General features: G+C 47.3%; 1 protein-coding gene across 1 annotated transcript in view; it reads left to right on the top strand.

Annotated features, from left to right (window-relative positions):
- Fyco1 (FYVE and coiled-coil domain autophagy adaptor 1) overlaps positions 1-14,370 on the top strand; it is a 75,719-nt gene that overhangs the window by 16,515 nt on the left and 44,834 nt on the right. The window contains exons 5-10 of the mRNA XM_027932065.2: positions 2,907-3,013; positions 4,420-4,563; positions 8,025-8,115; positions 8,686-11,094; positions 12,125-12,217; positions 12,763-12,881. Of these exons, the coding sequence (XP_027787866.2) occupies positions 2,907-3,013; positions 4,420-4,563; positions 8,025-8,115; positions 8,686-11,094; positions 12,125-12,217; positions 12,763-12,881 (2,963 nt within the window). The remainder of the gene's footprint in view (positions 1-2,906; positions 3,014-4,419; positions 4,564-8,024; positions 8,116-8,685; positions 11,095-12,124; positions 12,218-12,762; positions 12,882-14,370) is intronic.

The raw sequence follows: 14,370 nt of genomic DNA, 5'->3' as shown, positions 1-14,370 counted from the left end.
CTTATAGAGGATGATGGCACCAGATATGCTGACTCCAGGGCCTGGGCATTTCCACCAGCTGCACCCAAGATGGAGAGCAGTGTTAGTGCATCAGAAATCTGGAAGGTTCCTATTGTCACTCTCCTCTCTTCAACCTCCTAAGCTATTCCCTCAAAGTAACCAAAGCCTTCAACTGTATGCCTTTGAACAGCTGAAGTCTGAAAATAAATTAGTTTTAATTCCCATTCCCCAGCATTAAGCAATGTATTTTTTGGCTAGTTTCATCTTTTCTCATAAGACCTTTAGACAATTGGAGGTCATGGAAGTGGACCTTTCAGAAGCAAAAAGCACACTTTGCAAATGGTTTTTTGGTGGCTGGCATGGGCTTTGCCTCCTATAAGACCAATTCTTTCATCTTGGTCACAAACTGTGCTCTGTGGGGTATCACTGGTAAGAATGGCTTGGACATGGCTGAGCTGGGTGACCTGCTGGTTACTTGGATCAATCTCAGTAATCACGTGTGCCCTAGATCTTCAGGAGAGATGATAGTAAAAGTTCATGGCTCAGAAGCATTTTTAGGGCCCATTAGTTCCCATGGGGTAGGAGATAACCATTTGGACTACAATAGGAAAGTTCTAGTAAGCCGCTTCCAGAAGTTCAGAAGTGGGCTCTCCTTGGACTGTGGTTTATCACCATGAACAGGGTGCATCTTGACATCAGGCTTATGGCACAGTTTAAAGCAGAAACTGTGAGCAGGCTAGTCTCAAGTGTCCTGCAGATGCCTTCTCCTGTGCTGCTATCATGTCTCCTCTCAGCATAGTACATGTGGGTTCTATTTAGATGCTAAAAAAAAAAAAAAAATAAGGAATTAGGTAATGAAAGTGGACTCAAGATCTAAAAAGGTAAAAATAAAAAAGCTATGTAGTTATTTTCATTTGTAGTACAAAGGAACCACTGTTCCCTTCCCCAAAGGATGTTTAAAAACACCTTTTAAAGTAAATGGTTCCCTTTTTATATGATATATGTAATCAGTTTAACTAATGAGCTTGATTAGAAACATGGCCTCAAATGTCTGCCATTTAAAAAGTTTTACTGTTCTAAAGGCTGTGATATTGGTCAATATGCCAAGAATAAGAACAGGCTCCTGATTTGGAAGCTTATAGTGGAGGGCTGGGGGGAGAGGGGTCTTGTTAAATTCTGCAGGGCTCTGGGGAAGTGTGTTTTGCTCACCTGTTTCCATTGGCCTGAGTTTCCTGGTTATCCTTCTAGCACTTTTTCTTACCTTGCTCCTCAGTGGAAAGAGTATTTGGACATGGGAATGTCATTGAGAGTCTCCCCTGGGCCTCTGTGGAGGTCACCTCTCTGTACACATGCCATGGCAGTTTTTATTAAGTCAGGCCGCTGCCAGCCTTCACTTCTGGGTGTCCTGACTATACACCAGACTCACGTGGAAAATTGTCACAGTTTCTGTAAGTCATGAGGTTTCACACCTTTTTATTTTTTAAAACCACTTCATGTTCTAGTATTACTTCCTTGAGTTGGCAGTAAGAAGACCTAGCTCTGAGCTAATGGTGTGACAAGCTACTGGATGTTTACATCATTTATGTGCCAGTGCTTGAGGCGCCATCGCGTATATCCTGTGTCCACCCAGGGCCTCAGTTAACATCTCCATAGAATGAGGTTTAGGACCTTCTTTCTGTGAAACCACTGCTACCCCATCTCCCACCACATTCCTGACCTTTGAAGGAGGTCAGAGGAGTGGGAAGCATTGGTCCCTGACTCACCCCTCTCAGCCAGAGCCTGAAAGAATAGGTGCATGTGGTAGTTTGGGGCGCTGCGGGGTGGGGGGAACAGTTTGAATCTCACCTACTTCAATTGGGCTTCTAGGGCTGACCTATCAGAAATATGAATCCTAATTTGCAGACTAGTCTCAAGTGTCCTCTACAGCTGGCCCCTTTATTCCATCTGTCTTGGCTGCCACATGCCCCCCAGCTGCCATGGTTTGGCTGCCTTGTGGCAGAATACTCCATACTCTGACCAGAATACTCCATCACCATCTCAACAGACTTCCAGAAATCTCCTCAAAAACCATGTTGTAAGTGGTAACTTTAAACCTTAAGACGGTTCCAATCAGACCTCATCTTTCATTTGAATTGGTTTTGTAGTTTGGACGTTATAGGATGGTTTCAAAGACCTGCCTGCCACCTGGGCCCTTCTGTGCCACCCAGCACTGTGTGACGGGCCTCCTGGAGATCCCTACTCTCACCCCCTGGGCATGCTGTGACTAAATACAGTAAGATGGCATATCTGAAAAGAAACCAAAGCAACCAGGGAAGTGCTGACAGTCGTGTGAATTTTATGGATGGTTTTATGGGGACAGAGGAGGCTATTATACATATGGTGAATCTCCCCTCCACACACACCTTCCTCTGCCTTTGCCCTCTCTTCCTTTTTTTCCATGTGCCCCAGCGAAGCCCCTGAGGCTTCTTCCCTGTACCTGCCCCCAAACACCTTAAAAACAAGCCCAACAGTAGCCAACTCATACCATCCCTTCGATTCCAAATTAAAGAGTTTCATGTTTGACCCAGGAATTCTGATGGAGCATAGGAGGGAGAATGTTATTCTAATAGAATCCACAGGGATTTGAGAGCATCTCATTCATATATCTTCCTTCACACGACTGCAGGCCTCTCGATTGTTGTCAAATGTAGACGTGCAAGAATTGACCTACTGCAGGCCTCACTCTGGAGTGACATTATCAAGTGCTTTGTGTCCTTTGAGGGACACAAGTGAAGCCACTGTGTAGGGTAGAATTGAACGAGATGTTCTGCACTGGGTGTCTGGTTTTTGCAAGTCTTCCCTTGGGCTAGGTCTGTATTTGGAGTCAGCTAATAGCTCTTCCTCTCTACGTAATCTGCTTTTTCTAGCTTCGAACATCTCTGGGGAAAGGAAGAGCCTTTATTCGCTACTCTTTGGTGCATCAGCGGTTGGCAGACACCTTACAGCAGTGCTTCATGAATACCAAAGTGACCAGGTAAATGCAGGACAGCTTCACCCTATACCACTGAGATACGAACTGACATCCCTTCTTAATAACAATGACAGCTCCTCTAGTAGTACCCATTCATGTCACCCGTAGCAGACACCTGCTGCGTCCTTCCACATCTATCGTTCTTCTCTGCCCCTCCTACCACAGTCCTTGAGCATGGGGGGCAGGCAGCCCTGAGTTTGTACAGGCGAGAAAAGGGGGCCCAGTCCAATTAAATGCCTTTCTCTAGGCCCCCCTGAGCCGAGCTGTGGAGTCAGAGCTTACAGCCAGGTCTCCTAACTCACAGTGCCAGGCAGTTTTCTCTACGGGTGGCGGCTCCTGGATGTCAGTGTTTGAGGACAGTTGCAGCCTTGGCCTCTTAGTAGAACTGCCTGTTGGGTTTTGAACTCCACCGAACCTGGGTCCTCACCTGCTGCAGCAGTCAGCACCTACCAGTGTATCCGGGCTTCCTGGAGAGCATGAGGATGGCCAAGGGTGTGAGTTGCTGCAGGGCCCAGGTTATCTGTGTGTCGGCCTTTGGATCACTAGTGCTGCAGCCTTAGGAAGAGAAGAGGGACGAGAGAGACTGGATTGAGAGTGTGTGGAATGGGCATTAGATTAGGAGCTGCAGACCAGCCACTACAGCTAGACTTCTTTGGGTTGCCCAGCATCCATTTACCAGCAGTGCCTCACCTCTCCCTAGGAATGTTCTAGTTAATTAAAGAAATCACTTTTGAATTAAAAAAAAAAAATCTATCATGAGAGAATGTTTTGTTTCATTTGTCATCTTCAAGGTTGAGTGGCTTAAGGACAGGCTTCTTTTGCTGGTGACAAGTCTTGTGAGTTGTGTGAGTTGAAAACATTTGCCCATTTGATTTGAAGAGTAGTTTTCTCTAGATGTTTGGTGAAGATTATTATGAACAGCTTGGCTTCATCACAGTCCTCAGACATCAGCCAAGTTACCTACACTCATCAGCATTATCTTTTTTAGTTTTTGTTGCTTCATGTGAAACAAAACAACCTCTGCCTCTAAGCTCAGTTGGTATTTCTGGCTAGGTAGCTGTTGCTTGGCTTTTAAACTGGTGTCTGAACAGAAATTAGCAGTGAGCTAGCTCAGTGTCTCATATTTAGCTCTTGAAAGGAATAGAAGGTAAGATTATTTTTCAAAAGGGAAGTGTTCTGTCAGCCAAAATTGCCATTTCTTGGCAAGTAACTGAGATTTAAGGCTTTTCACATCTTCTTTGAGAAATAGGTATAAGTAATAAGTGAATAAACATCCAGATCATGGTAGTGATTTCTTTGATGAAGAGCAGGCTTATTTGAGAGTTACATACTCCTACAGTGAAAACGAAATTGGTTTACATGTGTGTCTTTCGTTAATTTAGTAACCCACACATTTTGTTTTCCTCCAGCGACTGGTACTATGCAAGAAGCCCCTTTCTGAAGCCAAAGCTGAGCTCTGACATCGTGGGCCAACTCTATGAATTGACTGAGGTTCAGTTTGACCTGGCATCGAGAGGCTATGATTTGGATGCTGCCTGGCCAACATTTGCCAGGTACTTAGAGGAATCACTGGTTTAAAGAGTCAGGGAGAGACAGGGCTGGGGTTGTGGCTCAGAGATAGAGCATTCACCTACCATGCGTGAGGCACCGGGTTCAAGCCTCAGCACCGCATAAAAATTTTAAAAAATAAAGATTAAAAAAAAAAGTCAGGGAAAGAGATGTTTGAAGTGTTGAAGACAGCCACCAATCCACTCAAAGCAATTTTGCTTGCTCAGTAAATCGCATCCAGGTTTGCACCCCTTCTGCCTGTTAATTTTGCAGACTTTGGTGAGTCGTGACTAAGATAACATCTAAAGGCTCCAACCATAACCCAGCCTAATTGGCCATGTGGTATGAGTCAGTGGAGATGTGAGGCTTAAAATTTTTAGAAATTTTAAGGGACTTGTTGGTGTGGGAGTAAGGGAGGTGGATCTGGGCTTTTCCCCATTGTGTTTGCCCGTGGTCACAGAGGTTATCTCAGTTGTAGGAAAGGGAACAAAAGTCCCATCTTATCTCTCGTTAGGGTTGCTGGAAAGATTGCTGTCCCTCCTTTTTTTCTGTCTGAAGGTCAGCAAGCCAGCCAAGGTGTGATGAGCACACCATCAGAGAGCTCACAGTGTGAGGAAACAGGATCAGAGGGTAGAGGAGCTGGTGGGCAGCAGGGCCCAGGCACCAGACTCTGGTTGAACTTGAGCTAACACTCATTGTTGTGTTTTGCTTTCTGCTAATAGAATTTTCTAATTTTAATACTCCTATAGATTATTAGGAAATTACACCTTTGTATGTAAGGAAAAGTACTGATTCTAATATGATAGCCATGTAGCAAACACCAAGATTTCATCTCAAACATTTGGCCACGTTCAGATGTCCTGTTTTAAACTTTAATTTTGAGTCATTATAGAATGTTTTAAATGTTGCAAAAATAGTACAGAGTACTTATCTGGCCTTCATCCTGATCCCCAGTTGTTAATATTTTATTGCAATTGTTTATTGTTCATCTCTTTATATGTAAAGGCTGGTTTATTTCCTAAGCTATTTGAAAGGAAGTTGCAGGCTTGATTTCCCTGTTCTCTTAAGTACCTAAGTATAGTTATTAAAATAAAAAAATTAACACTGGTAGGATATTGCTATCTTTTCCATGGACTTTAATCATACTTTACAAATTGTTTCCATGTCTTTTATAATCCAAGATCCAGTCCAGGATCACATGTTGCAGTGATCTGCCTCTCTAGTTCCCTTTAACTTGGAACTGTTTCTCTTCTTTGCCTCTCGTGATTTTTGAAAAGTACAGGCTAGTTATTTTTTAAATCATCCCTTCATTTCAGTTTGTCTGATGTTTCTTTGTTGTTAGATTAGGTTAAGCATTTTTTGCAGAAATACCTCAAATGTTGTGTCCTCCTCAGCCCAGTATATCCGGAGGCACATGATGTTGATTGGTTTCATTAAGATAGTATATGCCGGGTAATGTAATCAGCATGTGTCCTGTGGGGAGATTCTTTGAGATTCCTAGTATCCTCTTTCTCAAATGTCTCTCCTCTAGTAGCTTCAGCATCCTGAGAAGTCTTACCTGAAGCAGTGATTACCATCACACTGATTTTCTAACTCCATCATTCTTTCTTCATTGTTAGTTGGCATTCTGCCATAAGGGAGACCTTTTCCTTCTTACTTGTTTATTTATTCATTTATATCCGTTCTGACTTAGAATTCACACTTGATTCAGTGGGTTGCGTTCTGTCGCTGTCATTATTCATTTTGAAACTTAAATTATCCCATACCCAGCCACTGGGAGTCCCTTCAGGTGGGTGCTGGTTGGGGTTTTTCAGAAATAAAATGCCGTACATTCAGCTAAAAGCCCCACTCCACTGCCATCTTCCTCGTTTCCTTTTCTCCCTTTCCAGATGTGGTTATAGCCCCATCGTTGATGTGTGCAATTTCCAAATGTTCTTGTTTTTACTATGTGTGTGTCCATAATGTTTTGACTGTACAAAGTTTTGTTTACGTATATTTTATAAATAGGCACACATTGTATCATGAGACAACAACTCTTCACCACTTGCCTTTTTCGCTTCAGCCTGTTCTGAAATTTTTACTTGTGTTTGCCTGTGGAGTTCTATGGTTATAGAGCAGGAATGGGCAAATCATATCCCCCAGGGCTTTGTGGAACCCAACTTTGCCATCTGTTTACACATTGTCTGTGGCTGCTCTCATGCCACAGTGATAGCTGAATTGTGACAGAGACCATATACACCACAAGTTATTTATTGTCTGGCCCTTTACAAGAGAAGAATGCTGACCCATGGTATAGAGTATTCTGTTGTGTGAGTAACCACTGCATATCTGATTCCCTAGCTATAGTTAGGCTGCTTCCACTTTTTCCACGGTTACAGTGTTTCTCAAACATCCCTCTTTATCTCCTTATGCACACATGTAACTATCTTTGGGATAGATACTGACAAGGATAATTGCTGGGTTGTGGAGAATATCGAGTTTGACCATACAATAATTTTTAGGTCATATATGATAATTCTGATGGGGTAAAACTATGTTTAGATTGCAGTGTTCCTGCTAAACAAGTTACCACACAGTCTTTGTATTTCTAGACTCATGCTAGCTAGCCAATATATCTTTCTGCTGTAAAGTAAATATTCTCTATCTACATTGTCCAATGTGGTTACATGATCTAGAAGCAGATCTTCCAGCCACAATATATATGTGTAATGTAAAGTGATGATCATAAGCCCCAAACACAGAGTGACCTTTTTAACCAAATTGACTTCTACTTGCTCCTCACTATATGATTGATCAGGGCAGGCACTAAAAGCTCAAAGAAAATTTAAACAAAAATTGGAAAATATGTTTACTTAATTCTTTTTTGGCAGTGGAGGGAAACCATGATGTTTAAACTATAACCATGGAGTAGGTGTCACAGATCTACATAGATGTGCTTTTCAGTGGAAGGTGTTTACACTGTATCTGGGAGGGCAGTGTCCCTGTGTTAATCCATTCTGCATCACTATAATGAAATACCTGAGGCAGGCTAACTTTATAAAGGGGTTTATTTAGCTCATAGTTTTGGAGGCTGAAAACCCAAACAGCATTGCTCAGACTCTGACAAGGGCCCCCCCTGATTTCATCACTGCATGGTGGATGGCAGTGGTGGGAGCCATGTATGGGAGTAAGAGATCACATCTCTAAAATGGGAAGCCAGAAGCTAGGGTTCCCCAGGCCCTTCCAAGAGCATGCCCCCAGTTGATCTAAGGGCTTCCCATTAGGCCATACCTTGGAAAGGTCCCACCACCTCTTATCATTGCCACCCTAGGTTCCAAACTCCCAGCATGTGAACCCTTGGGTTCACATGTCTAAACCATAGCAGACCCCTACCACCACCTGGTTGCACAGTGACCACCAAGGTCTGTGCACGAATGTGTGTGTTTACTGCTCTGAATACAGGTGTGTCTGTTGTGTGACCTCACAGGAGGACACTGGCTGCCGGCTCTTCTGCTTACCTATGGAAACCCCCCAGCCGAAGTTCCAGCATGAGCAGTTTGGTGAGCAGCTACTTGCAGGTAATGCTGAAAACACTGGGGATTACCTTGCAATTTTGTCAACAGGGTATGTTCTTGCCCCTGGTGACTCAAGAGTGATATCCTCAAATACCTGTTGTTTCAGCCAGAGCAGAATAATCTCTAAAGTTATATCTAGTACTTCCTGGAGTTCAGATTTTTACAATTAAATACATTTAGGCCTTTTTTAAGTTTAAAGATTTTAATGGATCTTGAAAGAAACAGACTAGCACTGGTGGTGGGTGTGGTACAATGGGCAAGCGACAATTTAAATATAACTGAGTTTAAATTGTCTAAGAGCCAGCATCCATTCAGTTAACTCTGTTGAAGAGGCCAGACAGGAAATGCATGTGTGCATGTCAGGGGAGCTCACACACCTGGCCTCATGGCTTTGGAATATACTGCTGATCTCCTTGTGGCACAAGCTTTGAGCAAAAGTGTTCTGGTCCTTTGAATAGCTTGTTGACTCATCGTAAGTCAGTTATTTTTACTTCTGCTCTCATTAAACTCTAAAGCTTCTCCAGGTAGCTTTACCCTAAAACCACTTGTCTTTTGTGTTCCCCCACCACCCAGGCTCAGGAGATGGCCTCCAGCTTTGACCTGAGCAGTCCCCTAAACAACGAGGCCCTGGAGGGCTTTGATGAGATGCGGCTAGAGCTGGACCAGCTGGAGATGCGGGAGAAGCAACTGCAGGAGCGTGTGCAGCAACTGGACAGGGAGAACCAGGAGCTAAGGGCAGCGGTCAGCACGCAGGGGGAGCAGCTACAGGTGGAGAAGGAGAGGGGACACACTGCGGCAGAGGACAACATCCGCCTCATGGGCCTGGTAACCGAGCTCCAGAAGCAGCGCGAGGTCACCCAGGCTACCCAGAACACTGTAAAGGAGTTGCAGATGTGCCTACAGGCCCTGGAGCAGGGTGTGGCCATGAAGGAAGACGGCCACTCACCTCTGCAGCAGCTGGAGGCCATGCTGCAGCCCCTGGCACGGGAGCTCGAGGCTGCACGGGATTCCCTGGGCAAGAAGGATCAGCTTCTAAGCAGACTCTCAAACTGGCTGGCCAGGGCTGAACAGAAGGCAGATCCAGCACTGGACATGGAGTGGCAGCAAGAACACATGCCCGCTGACTCGGCCCTGAAGATCAAGGAGCTGGGGGAAAAGCTTCAGGCCCTAGAAAGCGAGGGCACCAAGGTCCAGGAGCTCAACCGGCAGCAGAGTGCCCAGCTGGAGCAGCTGGCCACGGAGCTTCAACTGAAGGAGGAGGCTGTGGCTGGCCTGGAGCGCCAAGCGAAGGAGATCGCCCCACTCCAGGAAGAGCTGTCTGGGAAGGGGCAGGAGGTAGCCCTGCTCCAGCAGCAGCTGCAAGAGTCACTGGCCCACTTGAGCTCCCTGAAGGAGGAGCTGGCAGGGGTAAGACAGGAAGAACAGCGGCGGCAGGAAGAGAAGGAGCTGCTGGAGCAGGAGGCTAGGTCGCAGACCCGGCAGCTACAGCTCCTGGAGACCCAGCTGGCCCAGGCGAATCAGCGTGTGAGCGACCTGGAGGAGCAGAAGAAGCAGCTCATCCAGGACAAGGACCACCTCAACCAGAAGGTGGGCACGTTGGAGCGGCTTGCTGAGCAGCCAAGTGCAGAGCAGCCCGCGATCAGTGAGAGGAGTGAGTCCCCGGGCCCCCTGCACAACACCTTGCAACAGCCCTCTGAGAAGCCCGAGGAGGGGCAGCAGTGCCTGCTGAAGGGACAGATGGACAGTGCTGAGGGGCAGCAGGGCACCCAGGAGGAGGAGCTTCAGCAGGCCAACCGGGAGCTGCAGAAAGAGTTGCAGAACATGGTTGAGCGTAACCAGCTCCTGGAGGGCAAGCTGCAGGCCCTGCAGGCCGATTACCAGGCCCTGCAGCAGCGGGAGGCGGCCATCCAGGGCTCCCTGGCCTCCCTGGAGGCTGAGCAGGCCAGCATCCGGCAGCTGGGTGACCAGATGGAGGCCAGTCTCCTGGCTGTAAGGAAGGCCAAGGAGACCATGAAGGCCCAGGTTGCCGAGAAGGAGGCTGCCCTGCAGAGTAAGGAGGGTGAGTGCCAGCAGCTCCGGAAGGAGGCAGAACAGTGCCGGCAGTTGGCAGAGGCCCAGAGCCAGGAGCTCAGAGCTCTAGAGAGCCAGTGCCACCAGCAGACCCAGCTGATTGAGACCCTCACCACAAAGGAAGGCCAGCAAGGGCTCGGCCCACCCCAAGATGACGCAGTCCAGCTGGCCATATCTCAAGCGCAGCTGGAAATCCATCAGGGGGAGGCCCAGCGGCTGCAGGCTAAGGTGGTAGAGCTCCAGGCCAAGCTCCAAGCAGCCCTAGATGACCAGGACAAGGTGCAGAGCCAGTTGTGTGTGGTTGAGGCAGTTCTGAGGGAGCACAAGACCTTGGTGCAGCAGCTAAAAGAGCAGAATGAAGCCCTCAACAGGACCCACGTCCAGGAGCTGCTGCAGTGCTCAGAGCGGGAAGGGACGCTGCAGGAAGAGAAGGCTGATGAAGCCCAGCAGAGAGAGCAAGAGCTGCAGGCCCTGCGGGAGGCACTGACCCAAGCAAAATGCAACTCTGAGGAAGCCCAGCTGGAGCACGCTGAACTGCAAGAGCAACTGCACCGGGCTAACACCGACACGGCCGAGCTGGGCATCCAGGTCTGCGCACTGACCGCAGAGAAGGAGCGGGTGGAGGGAGCACTGGCCTGTGCTGCCCAGGAGCTCCGGGACTCCAAAGAGGCAGCTTCGAGGGAGCGAGAGGTCCTGGAGCGCCAAGTGGCCGGGCTGCAGCAGGAAAAGGAGAACTTGCAGGAGAAGCTGAAGGCAGCCGAGGAGGCAGCCAGCTCCCTGCCTGGCCTGCAGGCCCAGCTGGCCCAGGCCGAGCAGCAGGCCCAGAGCCTTCGGGAGGCTGCACAGCAGGAGCATGACACTCTCAAGTTCCAGTTGAGCACTGAGATCATGGACTATCAGAGCAGACTGAAGGTAATCCTAGCTTCCACCATCTGGGGTCCATGAGAGGCTGTCCCTGCAGCCAAGAGACAGGTGAAGGCCACAGAATATACTTGAGGTACAGGCCAACAGGGGCAGTCCCCTCCTGCTGTTATAGCTCCAGGAGCGCCTTCTCTATAGGAACTTGTTAGGGACAGAATACTGGGGAGTGATGCCTTAGCCTACATGTCTAAACTCAAGGCCATGGCAGATGAGATTAGACCACACAGACGTTTTTAAATGAGTAGCCAACATTTAAAGAGCAGGATGTTTACAAATTCAGTTTTGTGGCTTCTTTTGAAATCTCAAGATCTAAAAGCCTTCATCTGCTTTCCTACATGGCAACAGACAGCAGGTGCTTGACAGTGGCTACCCACTTCAAAGCAGCACGCATCCTCTGGTTTCCTCTTGCACTCATATGTGCCAGCCCCATTGGGCATGTTAGTTTCCAAACCCTGCCTTGGCCCCTGGAAACCCCTATAGAGAGCCAGGTCCTGGCTCAGGTCCTGTCTCTGGATCCCAGCTCCTTTAGATGCTCTACCCATAGATGCAGTATAGGGAGCTGACTCCGTTTTTCACTAGGTCCTTGGGACAGACAAGTTTGTGAGGTCAGCAGTTACCATGTGCCCGAGGCTGCTCGAAGAAAACAAAGCCAGGGGGCTTGTCACTAGTCTGTCTGCCTCAAGGCCTCTGTATTCTCAGGCCACTCCTCACCCTCCATTCTTAGGCAGCTCCACGCACCTCCCCAGAAGTGCCTCCCTCCCTAGGGCACTCTGCCCCATGAAGCTCCAGATGAGACTCACAGGCCACATTTTCCCTTCACAGAAATTGAATTCTAAGTTTGAGGACCAAGCTAAGTCTCTCTCCTTAGTAAGTCTGAAAGTCTTTTGTTACCAGTAGAGCCTAAAGCTTATTGAGAAGACAGTATGGGAAATGAGCCGTGGCTGGTTTTTTCTTGGGTGATAAGGCTGAAGGTGTCTCAGCATGGGCCCATCTCTCATGATCTCTTTCTCATCCTTTCCAGAGTTCCAGCGAGGAGTGCAAAGGCCTCAGGGCCCAGCTTGAGGAACGAGGTCGGCAGCTGCAGGCCGCCGAGGAGGCTGTGGGCAAGCTGAAGGTGGGCTGTGGCCTCCTGTGGACCTGGCAGGGAGAGATCTGGTTTGGGTTCACTGGACCATTTAAGAAGGCTCCTCGTAAGCCCTCCCGTTCCCAAGCTGAAGTCTCCATCAGTTCAGACACCCTGTCATCAGTTCATGAACACCTGAGTTTGTGTCCCTACTCCCTGGGCAGGTCTGGCTGAGCTGCCAAGTGAAGGAAGGAAGTTGTCCACCTTGGCCATCTCTGTCACATTCTCTAGCCACTGATTATAAACTGAGCCAGCACAGGGGTGGCATTGGTGCCACAAGTGAATCCTGCTCCCTGCTACTCAACCTCTAGCATCGCTCTTGAGATTCTGTCACCCCTTCAACCACTATGACCAGTTGCAGTTGGTGCTGAGAATTGTGTCACACAAATACGCAGTGAGGGTCTTGACCTCTTAAACTTAAAAAACAACAACAAAACCTTTCCCTTTACAAGGGACCCTGCCAGCCGGGGTGGTTAGATGGCATCTCTGGTGGATTTGTGCATGCTGAGTGTCTTCTCCCTGATGTCCCATTCCAGGCCTCCCAAGCAGACATGGGACAGAAGCTGAGCTGCACCAGCAACCGTCTTTCAGAGTGCCAGGCTGCCATGCTGAAGAAGGACAAGGAGGGGGCTGCCCTGCGGGAGAACCTGGAAAGGTGAGTCACTTAGTCCACCCACAGCATCTGGTGGTTATCAGGGAAGGGGGCGTTTGGCGCAGTCATTTAGAGACTCAGCCACTCATACTAGAATGAGGAAATCCTTTTGCAAGGAAATCCACAAACTCCGAAAATGCAGGTTCCAGAAGTATGCCACAGAGAAGTTAGCTCCTGCTTGCTGCAGCCCGCAAGGAGGACACACTCTAGCCACATGCTTGGGGAAAACTAAGCTGAGCTAAAAGTTATGACATAATAATAATAGGGATAATGATAGTCGACATTTAAATAATGCTTAAAATGTTGCAGGCACCACTTTAACTACTTTGCTTGTTCAAGTTGAATATACTTTATCCAAAATGCTTGGGATCAGAAATCTTTGTGGATTTCAGACCATTTTGGATTAGGAATACTCAACCCATAATTAGCTATTTAATCCTCCTATCCATTCTACGAAGAAGGTATTCTTTTACCCATTTTCTCCATGAAGAGATCAAATGTACCAAGGACCAGGATCAGCTGTCTTCTTGTTGACACAGGGCAGGGCTTGTTGGAACTGGATTGTCACCAGCAAAGACAGGCGTACCCAGTTGTGCTGAGGCTTTGTCCCTCCCTTTTTAGCCATTGCTGACCTCCTGTCACCACTTGCCTTCTAGACTAGGTCCAGGCTCAGTGAGAGAGCCAGAGTGTTTGATGTCCAGTAGCTGGAATGTGCATTTCTTCTCATCTGCTTTTTCCAGTGTTTGGATCCTGTAGGACCCTGGCTACCCTTAGACAAGTCATGTTCTTCTGATGATTTAAATATTTTAAAAAACCTCAACTTTTTAACCTTTTTCCATCCTTTTGTGCTAGTCCGTCCGTCTTCCTTCCTTCCTTCCTTCCTTCCTTCCTTCCTTCCTTCCTTCCTTCCTTCCTTTCGATTGAACTCAGGGGTACTCAACCACGGAGCCTCGTCCCTAGCCCTATTTTGTATGCTTAGCACCTGGATTTTACTGAGGCTGGCTTTGAACTCTTGATCCTCCTGCCTCAGTCTCCCGAGCCACTGGGATTACAGGCATATGCCTGTAAAGCATTATTGACATAAGGTTTCATTGCAGTTGTCAAAAAATAAACTTCATTTGCTCTTACATTTTATTTGTTTCCAATTTTTAACTTTAAAAATAGAAAAGAAAATAATTAATCTTAAGAAAAAAAATAATAGAACCTCTTGAGTTGGTGGTACTTTTGAAAATGCTGTTAACAGTGGTTATTTGTAAGATCTAAGAGCATTTGTTTTAACTACTCAAGGTTGCACATTCCATCTGCCCAGGATTGGATATTGTTTGGTTTATGTTGTGCTTGTGTACCCATGAGCTCATTTTGGTGGGCAGTCTCTAATAAACAACTCTAACAATTTTACACTGGACATGAGGTTAGGTTAGGTACTAACCAGTCTCTCTACAAGGCCCTCTGTTTAAGTGTGCTCTTACAAAGGTCTTGTGGGGCCTGGGAG

The sequence above is a fragment of the Marmota flaviventris genome, chromosome 1 (genome assembly GCF_047511675.1).
Source record: "Marmota flaviventris isolate mMarFla1 chromosome 1, mMarFla1.hap1, whole genome shotgun sequence".
Classification (NCBI taxonomy): Eukaryota; Metazoa; Chordata; class Mammalia; order Rodentia; family Sciuridae; genus Marmota; species Marmota flaviventris.
This window is presented reverse-complemented; position numbering and strand designations above follow the sequence as displayed.